General features: G+C 51.6%; 5 protein-coding genes across 5 annotated transcripts; 3 read left to right on the forward strand and 2 right to left on the reverse strand.

Moving 5' to 3' along the window:
* Nucleotides 1–454: 454 nt before the first annotated feature.
* A1O5_08256 (uncharacterized protein) lies at nucleotides 455–2,509 on the forward strand (the record flags this gene model as incomplete). The annotated part of the gene is made up of 1 exon (XM_007748839.1): nucleotides 455–2,509. The coding sequence occupies one exon, from the start codon at nucleotides 455–457 to the stop codon at nucleotides 2,507–2,509; it is 2,055 nt and encodes a 684-aa protein (XP_007747029.1).
* A 7,241-nt stretch (nucleotides 2,510–9,750) lies between these two features.
* On the reverse strand, nucleotides 9,751–10,341 carry A1O5_08257 (uncharacterized protein). Its single transcript, XM_007748840.1, has one exon. It carries the CDS (start codon nucleotides 10,032–10,034, stop codon nucleotides 9,813–9,815), a length of 222 nt encoding a protein of 73 aa, XP_007747030.1. The 5' UTR covers nucleotides 10,035–10,341; the 3' UTR covers nucleotides 9,751–9,812.
* Nucleotides 10,342–11,653: 1,312 nt separating this feature from the next.
* On the reverse strand, nucleotides 11,654–13,315 carry A1O5_08258 (uncharacterized protein; the record flags this gene model as incomplete). Its single annotated transcript, XM_007748841.1, has 1 exon — nucleotides 11,654–13,315. One exon carries the CDS (start codon nucleotides 13,313–13,315, stop codon nucleotides 11,654–11,656), a length of 1,662 nt encoding a protein of 553 aa, XP_007747031.1.
* Nucleotides 13,316–14,498: 1,183 nt separating this feature from the next.
* On the forward strand, nucleotides 14,499–15,225 carry A1O5_08259 (F-type H+-transporting ATPase subunit G; the record flags this gene model as incomplete). The annotated part of the gene is made up of 3 exons (XM_007748842.1): nucleotides 14,499–14,763; nucleotides 14,825–14,909; nucleotides 14,964–15,225. The coding sequence occupies 3 exons, from the start codon at nucleotides 14,499–14,501 to the stop codon at nucleotides 15,223–15,225; spliced, it is 612 nt and encodes a 203-aa protein (XP_007747032.1).
* A 2,929-nt stretch (nucleotides 15,226–18,154) lies between these two features.
* On the forward strand, nucleotides 18,155–20,551 carry A1O5_08260 (uncharacterized protein; the record flags this gene model as incomplete). Its single annotated transcript, XM_007748843.1, has 6 exons — nucleotides 18,155–18,289; nucleotides 18,336–18,538; nucleotides 18,589–19,061; nucleotides 19,109–19,608; nucleotides 19,664–20,183; nucleotides 20,307–20,551. 6 exons carry the CDS (start codon nucleotides 18,155–18,157, stop codon nucleotides 20,549–20,551), a joined length of 2,076 nt encoding a protein of 691 aa, XP_007747033.1.
* Nucleotides 20,552–21,208: the final 657 nt, after the last annotated feature.

Consider the following 21,208-nt stretch of genomic DNA (forward strand, 5'->3'; position numbering starts at 1 on the left):
GTCAGCATGAGTCCTATTACTTCCCTCTCATCGACACTACCAACTCGTCCAATACCACGGATACATTCAGCAAGCATTTAGCACGAGCTCGATGCTGAAGCCTCGTGGATTACTACCCCAACTAGTGCACTTGTACGTCTCAGTCAGCATGACTAGAAATTTCCAGGTAACACCAGGTCCAAACAATAGAACCGCATCGATAATAGAGCAATTTGTTGCGTATTTCCGGCAATATAAAAAAGGATCCCTAGCGTCTATCAATCGGGATCGGAAATTTAATAATCCGCGTTCTTGGCATCAAATTCAAATTCGCGGGTCGTCGTTCTGGAAAGCTTTTCTTCGATCAGTAACAACCTTTAGAAGCCACCAAAAAAAGACGTTGCTCGGCGCCCTGCAACACCTTCACTGCATATCGCAGAAACGAGTAGGTGCCTCATCAGCTTCGACCGATGCTATGGATGCTCTCAGACTGCTCTCCCGGTCGACCGGCCTAAAATCAAAAATTTCGAGAACGTTGCCACAAAATATCCCCAGCGCATCAGGACAAGCACCTGTTCAGGATGTATCAGAGCCCAGTACTAGTCGGAAACGGAAAAGAGACTCAGACGCGCCCGAAGGTGATGATAATCAACCAACCAATTCTAGCCAGCCATCCGAGTCGGAAATCCGTCGGATTCATAAGAAGCACAAAATCAAGATTGTGGATTTAAACCGGTTTCGAGCCATCAGCAAATCGTCCGAATCAAGAAAGACGCAAAAAGAACAATCGCGGATCTTTCCTCAGCCACTCACTTCATTCGAACAACTGCGTGCTGATTATGGATTGAACGCCGCTCTGGCGAGAAATATATCGGACCAGGCGTATTTTGAGCCTACGGAAGTTCAGATCGCAACTCTGCCCTTGCTACTTATGATTCCGAAAGAGGAACAAAGAACCGAGCCCAATCTTTTGACCGTCGCCCCAACAGGGAGTGGAAAGACCCTCGCTTTCCTTATCCCACTGATCGAGAAGGTTTCAAGGGCTCATCGACGCCCTGGGGCCGTGGGCGAAAGACACGTTCGTGCTATTATTCTGGCTCCCACTAAAGAGTTGGTCTTCCAAATTGTCAATGAGGGGAGGAAGCTGACCGCGAATACGGGCGTGACTCTCTCAGCAGTAAAGAAAGGCATGAGACTTTTTGATGGATCGACTCATTCAAATGTGGAGGAGTCTGGAGATGATGCAGAGGTTAATGGAAGTGAAGATGTAAAGGTGTCGCCCAAAAGCTCAGCCATCGTCAAGGCCGACATCTTAGTCTCGACGCCACTCAGTCTGGTACATCTTCTTTGTCCGTCTTGGGAAGAAGATGAAGGCTCACCTCCGCGCCCTCTGCCGAATGTTGAAAGTCTGATATTTGACGAGGCAGATGTTCTTCTTGATCCGCTCTTCCGATCTCAGACGCTTGCCGTTTGGTCCGCATGCACGTCGCTTTCCCTGAGGGTAAGCATGTGGTCAGCAACCATTGGATCAAATGTCGAGGAGCTTGCGGTGCAGACCATTTCAGACCGCCAAAAGAAACTCGAAGTCCCTCGGAGCCAACGCCCGCCACTAATCCGAACGATTATTGGCTTGAAAGACACGAGCTTACCAACCATTTCGCATCGACTAGTCTACACCGCAACAGAGTCAGGAAAGCTTCTAGGCATGCGGCAGTTACTTCATCCATCACGGCCAACATCGAAGGTGAAACGCCAAGATGAGAACACACCGCCGCCTCGACCACCATTTCTGGTATTCACCCAGACGATAGCTCGGGCCCAAGCATTGTACAGCGAACTTCAATATGACATTCCTGCTCAGGCTGGTGGTTCATCGCGAGTGGCAGTGCTTCATTCTTCTCTCTCCCAGCACGCGCGGTCGTCCATCATGCAGAATTTCCGACAAGGAAAAATATGGGTCTTGATTACTACGGACCTTCTATCTCGTGGTATCGATTTCCGCGGAGTGAACGTGGTTGTGAACTATGATATCCCGACCACTGCTGCTGGATACGTTCATCGCGCAGGGAGGACAGGAAGAGGCGGAAGAGAAGGGGGTGCCTGTGTCAGCTTCTACACCAAAGAAGATATCGCATACGTCAAAGGGATCGCGAACGTGATTGTCGCCAGTGAGAAAACGCATAGAACCCCGGCAAATACTACTCAGAGCTCTGATGGCACACAAAGCAAGGGAATAGGTTCATCCGCGACATCAGAGATGATCCAACCCTGGTTACTCCATGCTCTTCCGAGCGTCTCAAAATCGGCAAGAAAGGCCCTAAAATTACATGGCGTGGAGTCCCGTCGAGCTATTCATGCAGACGATGACGAAAAAACCAAACGGATGAAACGGAAAGCGAGGATTGGGACACAGAGTGGTTACGAGAGGAGAGAAACCAACCGTAAGCGCGGTGCTCTTGAAGGAAGTCTACGAGCAAAGACGAAGGCGCTCCATCAGAGGGAAAAAGAAGATTGGGAAGGCTTCGAATGAAGCTGCCCAATGGAAAGTGCCAAGGGAATGAAACGAACACAGAGATTCGTTCGGAGCACCTGTCCGCTCCAGAAGAACTGACTCGGGGTGACTGAAGAAGACGGGACGGTCCGGTGGCCAGAGTCCAAGCTTGTCCTCAACACAAAGCATCCCGGAGGTCTTTTCTCAATTGCCAGCATTCACCCCGAATGAAGGTCTCCGGTCTCCGTACTTTCATGGCCATGTCCGGATGAACCGAAGGGACATCGACGGCGACGAGATAATCTGATAGCATGATCACAAAAGGATTCTTGAGGGATATTTCAGGCCTTGCAGTATCCAATCACGCTATGTGGTTTATTCCAGAAAAAAACAGCTGATGTTCCTCTCGTCGAGGGTCTAGAACATTCTACTTGTAGGCGTGGTCAGAGACTTCAATTCAGCAACTATACTTTGTTAGGAGCTAGCTTCGAATGGCTTCGAGTTTGTGGCTTCGTGGTGGCCCTTCTGGAACTGGACTTTGGCCGACATCACAAGCCGATATCGCGACCTTGTCACATCTTCTGACATTGGCGGTGGAACGGGAATAGACGCCAAATAGTTCTTCCACGCGGCTTCGACCATCCGAGTTGCAGGAGAAATCCCAGGTCGCCTTGCCGAAATGTCTCGCTCTCACACCACGTACATCCGGGCGCTTGGCAATAGCAGCTACTATTTGCTTTGTCTCACCAGAGCTCTCCTGCTTTCAAAAAACACCGGCCTTCAAAATGGCAATTCCATCTCGGGGAAACATCCGTCCATGACTTTAAAGCTGGCCTTGAAACTCACCTTGAAGACGGCAGCAACACGAGATTTGCTGTGCTGTCTTTCGGATGCTTCCTCCGGACCCTGGATGGATTGATCCTCGAGGTAAGGGGCTGGTGCATCCGCTGCTTTCTCCGAAGCAAGAAATGATACCCCATGTCAACTCCGATACTTTGCATCAATCAATCACCTGGCATTGCCTAGCTCCGAAAGGCACCGAGGAGAGCTTACCACTACTTGATCTGCTACGAAAACATCTACTTGGTACTTGGTACTTGGACTTGGACTTGTACTTGTGGTACTTGTTACTTGGTATCATTCATGAATTTGCGGAGAGTTGCGGAGCAGCGAGACATCGAAATCCATCATCGATAGCTGTCCGAGAACTCTCGAGCATCTTCTCCGTATCTTCTCCGTGGAGTCTGCGAAATCCAAAGACTGCTGCGCGCGAGGGCCGAACCACGAACTTGCACCTGTCAGTTGCTTCGCAATGCTTCTCATTCTTGGTCTCTACCACGCGTGTCGGCCGTGGAGACGCGCAACCACAACGCTCATCCGGAGAATCAATCTCTGGAGCTCACCGGAGGCTTCGATGTTCTCTTCCTCGCTCCTTGTCTGCCTGCTCTCCTGAAGGCTGACAGTATGCGCGGGAGATCTGCAATACAATTCTGACGCCGCTCAGGTGGACCAACTACCTCAACCCGCAGAGCCGTCCAAATTATGCAACGCCGGCGACTTTACAATGTGCAATATATAGGGGAAAAGAAAAGAAGGGATTGGAATGTCGCAGAGAATGTTTCCAGAATGCCCAGAAAAATTGGCCATTCCTTCCCATCTCATAGACTCATATTGCATGCACATCTCGTATAATCATACTTGGTACACAGCCCTTGGCTACATTGTTCTTCCTCCCCCGCGGTGTAAGAGAGCAACACAGTCCTCCTGTTCTACTTGATATGCCATTCCCCGACAATGAGATTACCAAAGCACATTCAAGACCCATTCTAGTCAACGCACTAACAAACCCAACTGCCTGACTGACCACTTTGTTTGCCTCGAATCTTTCAAGTTTTCTTCTCTTCGCTTGGAGGAACCAATCAAGACATTCATCGACAAGCGCACATTGGCACAGTACCCAGGTATGTAGGCAGCCGTGCGCTTCCTGTCTTGTTTACACACGATACTGGGTTGCCTCAACGGTTGTGTCCTGAAGGAACGAACGTCCTTTCGGCAAAGGCGATCGATCCCGCACACAACCGGGGGAGTCAGGGACCAGAGATGGCTGGAAGGACACCGCGTCCGAAGGTGTCGTTGCCTTGGCGGTGGAGTGACACCCATTGCATTTCACCGCAACCCATCACCCATGGTTCCTCAATATGTCCGAGCAATCCGAGCGACGAGATGAAGGCCGTGTCTTCACGGATCACATAATCTTTTCTCAGTCCCTCGCAAGAACAGCGGAGCAAGTACGGAGAAACAAAGGAGCAGTGAACAGAGAGTGAGCTCGCGAAATCTGCTCAAGGTCTCGTCGAGGACAAAGAAACCATACTTGGTACACAAAACCAAAATACGAGTCGCATCTCGCGACTCGCGACTCAGGCGCGCGAAAATTGTTGTCGCTTCTGCTGGCGCTGTGGTGTTATGCGAGAATGGTTTGGTTTTCCATTTTCCAACGGCCATGCGATGGTATTTTATCGTGAGTCCAACAGGTGATCTGATAATGTGGATTCTTTGGATCTGCAGGTACCACAGCTGGATCTGGCGGAGCCTGGATCTTCTATTGGCGGCCATCCGCCGCTCTGGACTTGCTCATCCTGCTTGTTCACTGGCACTAACTCTAACTGGCCGATACCACCAGCCATGCGTCGGGCCGCAGAGCTTACAACTTCTTAATGGAGATGTTTAGGTTTGAAAGGCATCCCATCTAACTACTGGTAAGTAGCGCACTGTCGCGGGAAGGGCTTTCCGTGGATCGAATCTAGGTGGGCCGAATCGGCGTCGCACCACTTTGTTAGGGGCATCGGCATCAGCTTACAAACACACACCTGCTTCCCAAAATCGCGAGATGTCACAGGATCGAACGACGCCTCCGACAATTTTGTCGAACTTCGAGCGAAGTACGGAGTGGGTGGAGTGTTGTGTCAAGCTGTAGTCTGTTCGGGAAGGGAAAACAATCAGAATGATCAATGATCGCTGCTCGCGCGGGACGTGGAGGTCGCGCTCTGCCAATGCAAAAATTATCGTTGCGAGCGGGCATGTTCGGTGTCGAATCGTCTGGTCAACGGTTCAACTCGGGGTGGCGTCTAAGATGTTTCTCCGAATTAGCATGGATTTGCTGTGAACAAATCCGTCTCACCAGATGTATTGCTTGAGTCGTCGGCACGGCATTGAACGAGTCGGTCTTCGCACGGACAGAATGTTGACTCCGCGATTCATCTCTCAAGACTTTCAGCTGCTCCATCTTGACCGAGTCACTGTCTCCGGTGTATGTCCTTCATTGTGTTGCGAAGCGGAGATGATCCAGGAATTCGTCGCCCGCAATATACGGAGCGCATTGGTTCGGAGCTGGGAGCTGCTGTTCGGGCGACGTGCGCGAAGATGTGCTCCGTTTGTTTTCACATTCGAGTTTTGTCCGTTTCAATTCCACTCACCACACTCTGTCGCCCCTCCGAAAACGGTCCTGGAGCTTTGAAAACACATTCGGAGCGATACCGCGGGGATCTACTTGGACGAACTTGAGAGAACGGCGTTGCAGATCTGTGTACTTTGTACATCATTTCGTGATCGATCTGCAGCCCAACGACTTGATGTCTTGTATAGACGATCTCGCTTCCTTCAGCATGCTGATGAAGGTCGGAGAAGCGAATGAGCGTGCTGGTGCTGGCGTTACAGGCGGGTCGGTGTTGTCGGGGCGTGATCTTGACAAGGCATCGCTTTCCACCTGTGCTTTCCACCTGTGCTTTCCACCTGTCTAGCCATGGGACTGGGACTGGAATACGAACGCTATCGTGAATTGGTATGCGTTTGCCGATGAAGACGGAAATGGCGAGACACGACCACCGTCCAGGGGAGATGCAGGCTTCACTGTATATGAACGGGGAAGGGTGCAAGTCTATCTTCACAAACACCAGGACTGCACCCCAGCTTCGGTTGGATACATCACATCCCTCGGACGCCCTCAAGCATCAACAAGGAATAGCTGTTCGGTTCACTTGTCAGGTGTTTATCATGTTCGTCCAGCATCGAATGCCGACTCCATGTAAGGACCTCCCTGGACCTCACCGAGAATATTCTTGAGCTCAGCAACAAGATAGTGTGCTTGGGACAAAGACGACAACACGGCCTTCCAGACACAAGATGTTGTCCACAATTGCAAATGACACAGTGGTTTGCATCTACTAACTCGTTGGAACGAACGATACACTCAGAATCCATCCATCCAACCGTCCATGGTTTGTAGGGGCTTTTTCTTTTTGGCGTTGAGCGATGTCGGCTCTACTTATCCTTCTATTTACACTGAACTCCACAGGGGGGCTCTGTCTTTCTCTCGCGCGCGCGTGCCCGGGTAGTTACAAGTTTGTACGGAGCACAAGTATGCGGAAGGAGAAATGTTTCCAAGAATTAGACTATCCCCTCTTTTTTTCCTCCTTTTTTTCCTCCCTTTTTTTTCTCTCTGTCTTTCTCTCTTTCTTTCTGCTGCCTCATCCCCTGTACATGGACCGTAATGCATGTATATACACAGCGGTGTGGGAAGAAAGAAAGAAAGGAGGGGAGGAAGAGAACAAAAGAACAGGGCCAAAGGAAAGGCAAAGAAGAAATTTTTTGGTGGAGAGACCGGGGATGGAATTTCTTCTGGCTGCCAATCTACCTACAGGTACTGGGTACTAACTAATCGATCCACAGAACCCACCAACCACCTACCCAACTCGTCAGTGTCAGAACCCAGGGCCAGGGCAGCTTTACTACAAGTACAACTATGCATGGACTACTCGTATTAAAGGAGTAGCTAAGGCCCACCATCTATCTTAGGCCTTCCATGGGTGCCTACCGAGGCGTCACATACATTAGTAGGTATGTATCCAGGTGCATACGAGCAAAAAGCAACTTTCTAGATCCTCTGTGTCTTGGGTCGCCGCTTGAGGCTTGCGAGATGGCTTGTTTTCTAGGTTAAATACCTCGTCATAAGTAGCTATTACAGTAGACCTTCGTGTTCGCATTCGCACTTGCATTGGCGGTTTTCTTTCCCATTTTTTTTTATAAAAAAAATCTCTGTCTTGCTCATTTTTCTTTTCTTTTGTTTTCCCTTTGCCCCGGGTCTCCATTATCGCTACGAGGTACATGAGGCTGGGCCCACCTGCCTGTCTGCCTGTTCATCCACCTCCCTATGTACCTACGTGCGAGTACTGCGGCCTAGCCACTACGAAACACCCAACCACCAACTTCCGGCTCTGTGGCGAGCTACTCGTTCGTACATACGAGAAAGGCATTGACGGGCGCACGGATTGCGGACACCGAGCAGGTTCCGGCTAAGGGCTCGAAACCGCGTGGACTGCTAGTATCTTAGCCACCATTGTAGCTTCGCCGGTACCCGTACAATGCGGAGTCAGTGTCTGTAGTAGGCGCATACTAGCTGGAAGTTCGAGATGACGCGCTCCCCATCCCTGCAAAATCACCATCTCGCCCAACCCAAGTACTGTAGCCCTCCGTACTTGCGTTTCCATCCTCGTCGTGAATGGCCTGACTGCGTCCATATGTATATACACGTGAATCCCACGCCACGCAACTCGGGGACTTCTGGCTTGCATATACTTGCGCACACAAGTGCAGGTACCTCGTCAGGTGCTCGGAGTCATCAGGTCCTCGGCCCAAGAACGTAATGGAGCTGTCGTAGGTGAAAAGATTTCGCGAGTTACGCGAGATCGGGACCGATGCCCTGGAAAGTCCCACCCGCCCACGGCCCTATCCCCGCACCGATTGACAGCCGCATCCATGCCGATATGAGACCCGAGGCTCGACGGCGAGCCACCTGCGATGCACCTCTCTGTAAAGTAGGTATCTCGCCGCGGTGACAAAAAGTTTTATCCGTGCGACGACATCTCGGGCAAAGAAAGGGCTGATGATCAGGGATCTGGCGATGCAGATTCGCTTTCTTTCGCCGAGCACAAGGCAGGTGTTTGTATTTACCTCAGTATGTGCTATGTATCTACTTTGTAGGTACCTAAAGGAAGGTATTACGGACTCTGTATGTACCTCAAGGACGGTGTTCGTATGTCTCAGCTTTTTTGAACCACGCCTCGTGTCTTTTCAGCAGTCTTTCCAGCAGTCTTTTTAGCAGGTCTATGTATCTCGCTATTCCGTTCTGGTTGACGACGGTTTGCATTCCTTGCACTCGAGTAATTGTATGTCCTGTACCCTGTAGAATCACGACATATTATGGTCAAGTACGGAGTACTGAGTCCGTAGAAACCCCTCTTCTTCCACCGTGGCAAGTTGAGGCGCCTTCCACTACCGCCGCCACCGTCACCAAGTCGGGCCCCGAATCGGATATCGCCGCAGAGAAAGCCCCCCAACCAGCAAACTGACAGCTAAACCATCCATCACGCCACGGACACTCCCCAATATTTCTCGTCCGGACAGTGAATGGGGGCTCGATTCTTTTCCTGCGGAGGTTCTGTGATGATGGGAGATCCCATGCCATGCCATACAATCCGGCATCACACTACCTTTACAAACTGGATCCGAAGAATCACGGGAGGTCAATTCAAATCCATAATTGCCTCTCGCTGCGGTGGAAGAAAATCGATGACTTGCTTTGGCCGTCCGTTGGTATGTAACAAGTAGAACCCAGACGCCGCTGTGTCTGGACCTGTACTTGTTAGTTGTATGTGTATTTAGTACTTCGTACTGCGGATAGAGTAGGGCTCGCATTGTCTGGTCCCGTCCTCCCCCTGCCCCGTCATGCCTGATGACTCTGGCGACCCCTGGATTGGCCCATGAGCTTCGAAAAAAAAGACGAGGCTTGGCCATCACTCAGGTCGTGCGTGCGCTGAGCACCTAGATTCTCGTTGGTTGGTCCTCCCTGCTTCTCCTTCGGGGTCATTTTCTGTGGCTTCGTTCACGAGTTGTTGCACCCCAAAACAGGCACGGAATAGGAGAATCAGTAACATGTGCTTGCTTCTTCCAATCCTGTCTTCGATTAAAGCTCTGGTTTAGCTCTTTAATATTGGCATCACGCCATCTCGTCGTCTTCGACTCATTTAGATTCCTTGGTCGGCCCAATCTCAACTTGTCCTTTTCCTCATCCTGGGTGACTTCCTGACCGCGGCCACTGATCCACTCCGTTCCTTTTCTATCCGTCCCGAGCTTGTCACATTCCCGCCCTGTCCTAGTCCAGAAATGCTGCATGAGGAATCACTCCTTCCCTTGGAAGCATTGTATGCCTTCAGGATCGCCGTCTCGAGTGGCAGTGAAGACGGATGGCACTCTTCGATGAGCATGGCCAGGTCGGGTGTCCGGGTTGCTAAGCATTGTAGCCGTACCAGTGCTTGTCGCTGACGCCGACGCATTGTGTATGATGATAATGCTTGTGCTTCGAGAGATAGGGAGGGACGAGGTGACGATGTAGCCACAACGGTGTCCGACATTGAAAGATCCCACAATGTCGGATCGATTTCATTGGAGTCGTATGACAAGTCAGATACTGTTGTAGCGGGAGTATCTGGCCCTTCGCAATATCCTTCATCGTCAAGCGTCGTTGTGTCGGAAGGAGAAGCCATGTCACTCGGTGGTGGTGAGGGCGAGCGCATCTCTGTGTCGGTTAACGCTTGAGACTGTAGCTGTGCTGTCAATGCAGTAATGGAGGGATGCCGAGGTGTAGATCTGTATGCATCAAAACGAGAATCTCGACGGGCCGCAGGTGCTTGTGAGGAATGTGGCGAGGAGCACCGCGATGTGAAAGGCGAGATCTCTGCTGAGGTACATTCTTCAACATTGAATGTCAGGGAGCTCGGGTGCGGGGTCGATCCGAAGGAGAAGTTCTCGTTGAACATCTTGGCTGATATTCGCCGGCGGCGCAGGTAGGATATCGTTCACCGAGATGAGACTGGCAAGGAAAACGAGAATGCAGATGTTCGAGATTTCGATGATTGCGAGCGAGGAGTTGTTGAAGCTGGTCGAAGGGTGGGTTGGTGATAATAGTAAGACTTTAACCACGGAATGGGGTGGGTTTCGCCGGTCGGCGGGTTTAGGTCACTCGTCCCAATAAACTCTGTTCCAGAAGAAGCCGTAGAGCGGGATCGAATGCACAGAAAGCGAACCGTGGGGTAGTTTTTAAATGTCGAGCATGAGCTCCCTAGCCCTTGCCCTTTCCATCTGAGGTCTTTAGTGCAGTGCCACTGAGTGAGACTGAAGTTTCACCCGCCGCCGCGAAGCCGGATTGAGGGGAGAAGTTATTGCAAATCGGATACGGGTTCTAGAGCTGGGGTAGCGACAGGGTGGATCAAAGTGGTGGATGAGCAAAGAGAAAATCCAAGGACTGCCCTGGGTGGATTCGTTCGCTAAAACTCGTGGGTGCCATCGTGTGTTGAGCGAAAGAAGGAGCGAAGATTCGACCCAACGCTACCATCATGTTGCGTGCCTCGTCCGTGCCTCTTCCGCTTAATCGAAGGGGCGATCGGATGGCGCGTTTCCGTGTACGGCAACTCTTAGACGTTGGCGTGCTCTGGAGGGGCCCGCTCCCAAGACAGAAGAGGCGAGGGTAGTCTTGCTGTGTTGCCTGGCTTAGGTAGTCCTCCACCATGCCCATGGCCCACTGGGTGGCCCCCATGGCCCTGTTGATTTTCCCTTTGCCGAAGCCACCGCTAGAAAGCGCCCAGACGGCCTAGAAAGGCCCAGCTGGGGCGTCGGGATGCCACAAGGAGGAGGTTTTACTCAGGGACTCCGCACGCGAAGATCTTCCCACCCTGCCAGTTGCGACGCTGTGCCGTCATCGTTCAATTCTCGGCCGTTCTACTGATCAACTGGCGATCATTTCTCTTGTTTCATTTCCTTTTCTTTATGGCTCTTGAGCACAGTTCTTTTTACTGGGCCTTGCATGATCCGGCAGATCACAGTTCGATGATCAGAAGCAAGAACCAGGATTATGGCAAAGAATACTCCGTGCCGTGGAGGTCGTGGGTGGCGACAAAGAGTTGGAGCTATTATTGTTTTATCGTAAATTGCCACCCCGTTGCAACTGTGCATTGCCGATGCTGAAGGCAATCTTATCGTGCCGCAAAGCCCTACGCAGAAACGCGGCGCCTCCTCGGCATGGACAAAAAGAACAATCCTCTAAGAAGGATTCTCACTGCTGCGTTGCTTCCGTTACCATATCAATGGCATCTGGTAATCCACAAGGAAGCAAATCCACGTGATGGAGTTTGCCGTGTACATTGGACTACAATACATCCGTTTGTCCAGGCCCTGTGGGCCCCATTTAACGTGCATATTGAATGGCGTTTCCCAGGCCAGAGATGCACTTAACTCGGCCATTTGCTGTGGATCAGTACGGGAAAGGTGTCCGTTGATGTATTCTCTTGTCGAGTAGAGTAGGGGCGAAACGTTGCAGATCTCGAAACAGGTGTCATCAAGCGGAGATTTGCCTAAAAGGAAGAAATCCGAATAGAGCTCCTGCAGGTCGCTCATAAATTCGTCCAACACCTCATCCACGGTACTGCTGGTGGTCGACGTGTTTGATGCATTCGATCTTGCGATCTGCTTGATCTTGGGCGTCGACCTGGGTGTGTTCCTGGTTGATGATCTTCTGCTCCTTTCCTCGTTCGCCAGATTCAGCCAAATATCCTCCGACGTCTCGTTGTTGGGTGGTCTAAACTTCTCTCGATCGTCAGGTAACATGCAGCCGCCAAGAAGATCTTCGGCCGAGAGTTTGTAGCTGCGGCTAGTCCAACTCAGGTCTTTCCTCTCTTGCAACGGTGTCTGTACTTCACTTTCTATTGTGGATGTGTCGAGTTCATGATCGAGCTCAGGAAGTGTCGCTGTGTCATTGATGAACTGAGTGACGTCGATTAGGCAAGCTAGCATGAATCGACTGCGACCACTGCTGGGTATGATGAGGGGTGTGAACAACACAAGGTGGGTGACTGGGTCGCCTGCAGCATCTTGACCCGTCACAATATCCATGGAAGAACCCTCACATTCACAATTGTTGAGGAAGAAGTGTTCGCCGACCTCAAAAATGTAGCGAAGTTCCTTTGACGTCGCAACAACAGGGAGTCCAGCCACGGCGGTGTCAAGAATGCAAAACGATTTGAAATGCTCAACCAATCTGAGGCCGGATGGATCGTCAGTCTCCTTTCCGGAGTCGGGCACGGACACAGAACTTGCTGTCGGTGACTGCAGCCACGAGACATGTTTGGTTCGAGCTTTGCCCGCTGGCGCTTGGGGATTCCTGAATGACGGTGCCCCCGCCTTGATTTGGCCAAGTACTTCACGCGACTCCTGAATGCGCAAAGTGGAGGCGCTAGAAATGGTGGAAAGTGTAGAGAAGCTGGCCATGCTTGCTTGCCGACTCGCAACCGACAGCAAGGAAGGCGACATGGCATCGTGGACTGTACGTTGGGGAACAGTAGAGGGGTGAAGGTAAGCTTGATGGAGGTTGAATTGACTGAGACTCGTGGCAGGGAGTAGTGACTGACGCCCGGGCGATTTGGTCGGTGATACGTGCGTGGTTGACTGGAATCGATTGGGGATGGCGCGCGAGATGGTGTATTCCTCAAGACTGGATCGACTCCCGGGCAATTCGACAAAGGAGGAAAATGTGGTCGTCGACGGGGCAAAGGAGCTAGATGATTCTGCTCTACGCAATATGCCAGATCCTAGGGAGAGTGTGCCAGCTTGAGGATCCGGTGATTTTCGTAGGGTTCGAAGAAACACGTCTTTGAGACCTTGCCTGAGTGATCGTCGTGGCGGATTGGGCGGCGGAGGTCGAGGGGGTTGAGACGAGGTTTGTCGGTGTTTGGCAGCCATGATGTGAACTCGTCGTTGGCTCTGATGTTGATGTGGTCGTTGCCCGGCGTTTCGGAGTTTCTGTTTTTGCGGATTGTGACTGGGTTGACTTTGAATATCCAGGCAAAGTGAGATGAGGTGAATGTGAAAAGAACACAATGTCAACAGAACCGGCAGGATCAACAGCTGTGACTTAGCACACAAAGACAAGCAGTTAGCCGTTCAACACCCAACGACAACTCGCATGCTGGCAGAAGCGACAGGCAGAAAGGGACAAAGAAGCGACCACCCAGGCATGAAACCAGAACGCCAACCAACAAACCTCTCAGATACTGCCGCAGATGGAGAATGTCTTTTTGTGACGATCGTCCTCTACATGGTGAGCATGGCTTTGAGAAGTGGTCTACCAAGAATTGTCCAGACAGGAGAGGAAGAACGGCATGCTGCAAGTTCACGATGGACGAACTTGTGAGATCTGCTGCAGGGGCTCGGGGGCTCAAGGCAGGTTGGTTCCCGGGGAACTCGGTTGCGACGACTTAGGGCCTAAACAGCTTGTTTCAGGTTTAGTACGCGATCCAAAATATCGGTATTGATTTGGTAGGGAGGCGGGACCATCAGGATGAGACGAGGGGACATGTATCGGACAAGAGCTTGGTTATTATTCAATAATGGAGAAGTGAGCAGAGTTATTCTAGATGGATGTTCAGAACGTGTGGCTCTGAGGCTGTGAGGCTCACGGACAGGAGGGCACCAGGGTTGACGAGGCGGAGGTTTGAAACAGAAGCTCCATTATTGGGACAGCGCAGAGGGTGATAGAACAGTCCAGTGCCCGCCACACATGGGGAGCGACCTCATAAATTGAATGCGATACGACCAACAAGATATTCAATATCTCCTCCATCGATCTCTGTATGACAGAGTCAAAAACATGCATGCGAAAAATGGAAGGACGGAAGTAAGTTTTTCCGATAAGGTCCCAGGCTAAGGTCCTGACCAATCACAAGCTCGCAAAGTCCGAGATTTTCCGGCCCATTGGATTTGGACTTTGCAGCTTTTGGCCTCTGAGCAGCTTTGGCCCTTTTTTCACTCAGTCCAGTTTGACCACCGCAACTCAACACAATCATCCTCTGATTGAAAGGGTGCGCCGCCCTCCTTACCACCCCTTCTCTTCACCCATCACGCTCCATCAGGAGCTCCAGCAGCCATGTCGGCAGCTCCCACCTCCCGCGCCCTTCTCCGGCAGTCCAGATTCCTCCTGCGCCGAAACAATTTCAGACAAGCTTCCACCACCTCAGAGGCCGCCTCAAAGGCGCAAGAGAGCTCAAAGCAAGTCGTCTCGAAAGCTTCAGAAGGTTTGAGCCGTGTTACGAGCTCCGCCGGCTCCGCAATTTCTAAAGTCGGCTCTTCCGCCTACGGAGCCCTGAGCAAAGTTGGTGGAAGAACGGGAAGAGTTATTTCTTTTGTCGAATGTATGCTGCGAAGCGAAGCCTTCCCCAGAAAAATTGGGGACACGCGTTGACTTGAATGCAGCATTAATACCGCCTACCATCTACTACTCTCGCGTTGGATGGGAGCTCGCAAGGATTGTCTTCAAGAATCAGCAGATGGCGCCTCCGTGAGTCTGGCCTGAGAATTAGTTATTTGTCGGCCACTTCTAATGACTTTCCAGCTCTGTGGCCCAATTTCAGTCCTATTTCCAACCATTGATTAATGTCTTCCGGAATCCTGCGTCCATCTCATCAAGCGCAAGCTCTGCATTCAAAGCCGTCAACCCGGACGCCGTCTTGGGCACCATTCGCAACGCAAATCGCAGTCAGCTAACCACTGTCGGGATCATCTTCGCTCAGGTAGTGGGTTTCTTCACGGTCGGTGAGATGATGGGAAGAATGAAGATAGTCGGATACCACGGCGAACCGCATCATGAACATTAAGAGAAAGCCCCCAAAAAGGATCGACTGCCAAACATTTGTTTGATGGCTGCGCCTTGTAATCTTAGGAGTTTATTACACGAAAAGACAGGTCAATACATATCCTCGGGTCGATACTGTGCTGAGACTTGTTTTTGGTCGGCCAGGATGCATTTCATGCTGCTTTCTTGCCATGATAGTCTTTTGCGGTGGTTGTTTCAATCGCACAACGATTTGTCGGAAAGAGGCTCGTTCTTCCATGCAGGTGCTCACTTCTTGACAGACTTACATGGCCCAAAAACTCTTGAAATCCTACAGGCACGCTAGCAACAACGTGATGCCTCTCCATCTGAGGTCTTTGGTCTAGTTCCTGGATATCACGCAGCGAAACAAAGGCGCCGACGTCGCCTTGGATCGAGCCAACTGCTCATCATCTCTATCCTGCCTTTTGTCCGCCTTTCCTTGTTTGTCGGCGCCAAATCATTTGCGAGGCTTTTCAGAATAGAGCTTTTGAGTCTGCCGCCTGCTCAGATCGCCTTCCTAGGGAAAAATCTCACGGATAGATTGAAGTCTAGCTCGTCGTTAAAAGGGCAAAAGCACCGGCAACAGAATTAAATGCACAGCTCGATGTGCACGGTGGTCGCCTCTCGTCGTCCGTTCCCTTGCATTGTGTCGTGTACGATATTGCTATCGCCATATTGATGCCACCTCGGGACGATCCGCACACGCTTTTAATCTGGCCAATGTTGTTCGGCTGCAATGGCCAAAATCGTCTAGAGGACAATTTGGTGCTTTCTCATGCTTAATCATTGCGGCTTTGCTAAACTGCCGAGACTCGACTTATGAAAGAGCAGACGGCATGTTTGACTTGACGCGAGCCTTCACACATGCTGGACCTCAGACCTCAGACCTCAGACCTAGACTTGCGACAGAGATCTTGAAGCCAAACCCGAGACCTATTCGAAACTGGAATCGACCGCCATTAAAGAGCCGCAAGCTCTCTCGATATCCTGTCCAACCAAAGCATGCCGGAAGGCGTAACAACATGTACATGAGGTTCCTCTTTCATTGCTAGCACATCCAGTATGCTCTCAGATCACTCCTGCCGCACCTCTCTAGTCTACCAGGTCCCAAACACGACTGAAAGATATCATATACAACGTTCTTGTCGTGGCTGGTCGCCGTCGACGTTGGTGCACTCTTGTTCCTTCCGCTGGACGAGAAAAAGTACAAGAGAAGCCTCTACTACGGTTCACGACCAGAGAGAGCGGCGACAAGAGCCCCAAGGAAAGTATTCACTTCTCAGGACGGCAAAGTTATGAAGACCTTCCTCAAAGAGTTCTACGATGAATCGAGGCCAGGTAACAATTTGGCACTTGTCCTGCTTCACCCAAAGATTACTCGGCACAACTTTGTCTGGTTTCAAAAGTCTGCGATTCCCTCCGGTTCATTCGTTATGCTCTGTTAGAGCCCAGGACAGGTGGGCCATCCTATCGGTCAACGAGTTTGATTCATTGGTATTTAACACTGCACCACCGAACCAGGTCCCGCGAACACTTGCCTGATACACCAACCCAAGAGGCTTGAGAACCCCTTGAGTTTCGATGCTACGCTAAGCTAGTTAAAAACTCGCTTCAGCAGTTTCGACCATACGGCAACAGGTCCTTGCCTGTGCAGGGTCTGCAAGGTTGGCTCAAGGATCTTATCAACAAAAGCGAGGATCGCTTCGACAAGTCTCATCTAGAGCACGTTGTGGGCAGCCCGCCTCACTGGAGTCCTGGTAAGATAAAGGCACGCATCTGTCTATTTGTGCTTATCGTCTCAGCCTTGGGGCCAAGGACGATACCGTCTAGAGCACGCTATCGCGACCAACGGCATATTGTTCAAGTCAACATCAAGATCCACCAATCGCACAGAGTCTGATATCGCCCTGCAGATTGAAAAGATGCATCCGAACGAGAAAAGGTAGGTCAGCTGCCTTCAGGAACTGTGGAAGGAGACACATTTCTCGCTGCTAGGTCGCCATAGCTCGACACCTGGCGATCCAATGACCAGTGAATCTAAAGCTGCAATATTTGCTCAGATGCCTTCACATGCTGTGTGCACGGCATCTTTGAGCCGGGGGATGGCGGTGCATCAAAAGGACGTCGGGCCCATCCGATGTTGAAGTGCAAAGCTCACCCCCTACATTACTAATGATTTCGAGCCACGATAGGCCTGCAGCTCTCATCGACTATTCTCATCTGGTGTCGGACTATCAGGGCTTGGAAACGGCTAATGGTATGCTACAAGCAGCCTCCGTCGTCTCCATCGAGGTGCTAGAGAAGGAAGGTGTAGCAGGAGATACCCGATTACGGTCTGGTGTGGCCAATCAATGAGGTTGGCTTTCTTGATAAGACGGATTTTCCATTTTTCAATCCGCTTGTCACTCTCCCGCGCGCCTTTCCAGTGTTTCCACCACACTTGTCGCTCAAACGGGATGATCTGCCTTCCACTCCACTGTATGTCTCCACTCCGTCCCTGTCTTGCTTATCAGTGTTTCCAGTTAGGCAACGCGTTTCCTATCGAGGGTCCACAATTGGCGTCAGAATGCAGGTCAACTCTACCAACACTCCACGCCATGCCAATTCCCCAGCTTCTCGCGTGGTCGCACAGAGGATCGAAGATACTGTACCATGTTTCTCGTCCTTCATGCCGTTATCGGGCCTGCAAGGGGAGGAAAATTTTTTCAGCTCCAGCCATCGCGTGCTCTGGTACGGTGGAGGAGATGAAGTTCTCTCCACGACCCCAGACTTTCTTTTGCTTCAATCCCTCGTTCTATCAACGGTAGGCCGTGGAGTATATAGAGTGAAGAGCCCGCCATCGGGCCACGGTACTCAGGGTCCGTCTCCATCGCCGCCCTTCCCTCGAACTCTAGCACCTAGTGTCATAAAGCAGGCGTCTTATATTCAAGATGTCAGATACTGCAGGAGCAGCCATTGTTCCACTTTCTAAGGGGTTCGGATATGGCATTATCCTGGGCCTCGGGTTCGCTTTCGCGCTGGGCATGATTGGGACGACATGGGCGCTCAAGAGATATCACGGAGAAGTCAGTATAACCCGGCTCTAGATTGTTCCACGGCTGAATCGTTCAGGTCCAAACCTCCGAAGAATTCTCGACGGCAGGGAGAACCGTCAAATCCGGTCTCGTCGCTGCGGCTGTCGTATCCAGCTGGACATGGGCTGCTACCTTGCTTCAGTCTTCGGGTGTGGCTTATTCGTATGGAGTCTCTGGGCCGTTCTGGTACGCCTCGGGAGCCACTGTGCAGATCCTGCTCTTTGCAACTTTGGCCATCGAGTAAGTGTCGTCTATGTCACAGGCACAGAACTTACTGACATTCGTGCAAGATTGAAGAGGCGTGCACCCAATGCCCATACGTTTCTAGAAGTGATCAAGGCCAGATATGGTGTTGTGACACATATTGTCTTCCTGATTTTCGGTCTCATGACGAACATCCTTGTGACAGCTATGCTTTTGACTGGTGGGAGCGCGGTGGCGAGCTCTCTTTGTGGAGTTCCCACCGCCGCTGCCTGCTTCCTCCTCCCTGTGGGTGTCGTCTTGTATACAATGTTCGGCGGAATTAAGGCCACTTTTCTCACGGACTATGTGCATACGGTTATTATCTTGGTTATTATCTTTGTCTTCGCGTTCAGCGCCTACGCCACGAATGAGGTTGCAGGCTCTCCAGGCAAGGTTTGGGAACTACTTGTTGATGCCGCTAAACGACATCCCGTCTCAGGGAACAAGGACGGTAGCTATCTGACGATGCGAAGTCAAGAAGGAGCCATCTTTTTCGTGATCAATATCGTCGGAAATTTTGGTACGGTGTCTGGGGCCTGTCTTGCAAGCTTCTGCTAATTCACCCAGGGACTGTCTTCTTGGACAACGGCTATTACAACAAAGCCATCGCCGCCTCTCCAGTCGACGCATTGCCCGGATATGTCATGGGCGGTCTCTCGTGGTTCGCAATCCCCTGGCTTTGTGCTACGACGATGGGTCTTGCGGCTCTGGCCCTGGAAAACAACCCCGTCTTCCCAACCTACCCGAACCGCATGTCCCACGCCGATGTCAGTGCAGGATTGGTGCTCCCCTACGCCGCCGTTGCCCTTCTTGGAAAAGGGGGAGCCGCCGCAACCCTTCTCCTAGTTTTCATGGCCGTGACTTCAGCCTCGTCTGCAGAACTAATTGCGGTTTCATCGATTTGGACATACGATATCTACCAGACATACATCAACCCCAAGGCCTCAGGGAAGTTCTTGATCCGAATGTCCCACGCCGCCTGCGTTGTTTACGCTATTTGTCTGGCTGCCTTTTCGACTGGATTGTTCTACGCTGGTGTTAGCATGGGCTACCTCTACCTCCTTATGGTAAGCTTTCGCCAATCTGTTATATGTGATAGAATGCTAAGTTATCCGCTTGAAGGGTTGTATCATCAGCAGTGCGGTCATCCCAGCAACACTGGCACTAATGTGGAAAGACCAAAATTGGCAAGCCGCTGCCGGCGCTCCGGTGTTGGGCTTCGCCTGCGCCTTGATCGCCTGGCTCGTCACCGCCAAAAGGGAATGCGGCGTCCTTAACGTCGACTGCACGGGCTCCAACAATCCCATGTTGGCAGGCAACGTAACCGCGCTGCTCAGCCCGCTCGTCTTCGTGCCTGTTCTCACTTTCGCATTCGGTCGCCAGAACTACAACTGGGAATCCATGAAGGCGATCCGCAAGGGCGATGATTCGGAGATCATCCGTCGCGCCAGCGTCGACACGGAGATCCAACGCGAGATCGCCGCGAGGACAGCCGAGCAGGAAGCCGCCGAGCAGACCAAGTTGAACAAAGCGGCCATCATCTCGAGGAGTTTGACCGGGTTCATGACCATTGCGTTGTTGGTGCTGTGGCCCATGCCCATGTATGGGACCGGGTACATCTTTTCCAAGAAATTCTTTACCGGTGAGTTCCCCTGTTGCATACACACACGAAGATGTCCCCTCTCCCAGAAAATAACTCTCTCACCACCTCAATCCCACCTGCCACTCTGCTATCCTGCTAACCCACTTTCTCGAACGACTCCAGGCTGGGTCGTGGTCGGCATCCTCTGGCTCTTCTGCAGCACCTTCTGCGTGGGGCTGTTCCCGCTCTGGCAGGGGCGCAAGACCATGGGGCACACGGTCAAATCCATCATTCTGGACGTCACGGGCAAGAAGGGGCCCGCTTTGCACGGACGCCCTGCCGAGGTGGTCGAGGGCGAGGTCGGCGAGGAGTCGAGTGGCCAGCAGACGCCGGATGGTGGAGAGAAGGTCGTTGTCAAGGGCGAGTGACAGAGTGCGCGGAGTCCCTCCCTCCATCCGTCCCATCTGTGCATCTGTCCAGAGATTGGAGGGGCTATCTATCGAAGTAGGCATGTAGCCGGATAGATAGGGTTCACTCGTTTTCATTTGATACCCACTGGCACGAGGCTGGACTAGGCTTGTGAGAGCGCCATGAAAGATGGAGGGGGAAGAAAGAGAGATAGAAATGAAGAGGCTCGGCTCAATACAACAAGACGCTCGGAGATTGATCGATCTGGTTAAAGCAAAGTCGCTCACTTTGTCTAAGGTTCCATTCTCTCATTCTGCGCTTATAATGATACAGCTTCTGTTTTTTTTTCCCTTCCTCGTCATCGTCGTCATCGTCGTCTTCAGTCAATCAGCCATGTCCCTACTTCTTGCTGTGCCCATCGAAATATGCTGCTCGCGTGCTGGTTTCCTGCCCAATACCACCCCCATAATCACAACCACCACTACGATTGCAAAGGATATCAAGTTTCACTTACTTCGCCATGACCCTGACAGATGATGGTTGCATTCTCAACTACACCGTCATGAGACAACTGCCAACGGCCAGCCTTTCAGGATCTGTTCACCCTAATGCACGAACCAACCATACGGGACGTGCCCGCAATGGCGCCTCAGCTATGTGTCAATCTGTCTCTTAAT

This window comes from Cladophialophora psammophila, assembly GCF_000585535.1.
Source record: "Cladophialophora psammophila CBS 110553 chromosome Unknown aczJe-supercont1.13, whole genome shotgun sequence".
Lineage (NCBI taxonomy): Eukaryota > Fungi > Ascomycota > Eurotiomycetes > Chaetothyriales > Herpotrichiellaceae > Cladophialophora > Cladophialophora psammophila.

Bases quoted from the DNA above. Each gene is read 5' to 3' on its own strand.
- A1O5_08257 (XM_007748840.1), bottom strand. From the start codon at position 10,034: ATGAAGGATATTGCGAAGGGCCAGATACTCCCGCTACAACAGTATCTG.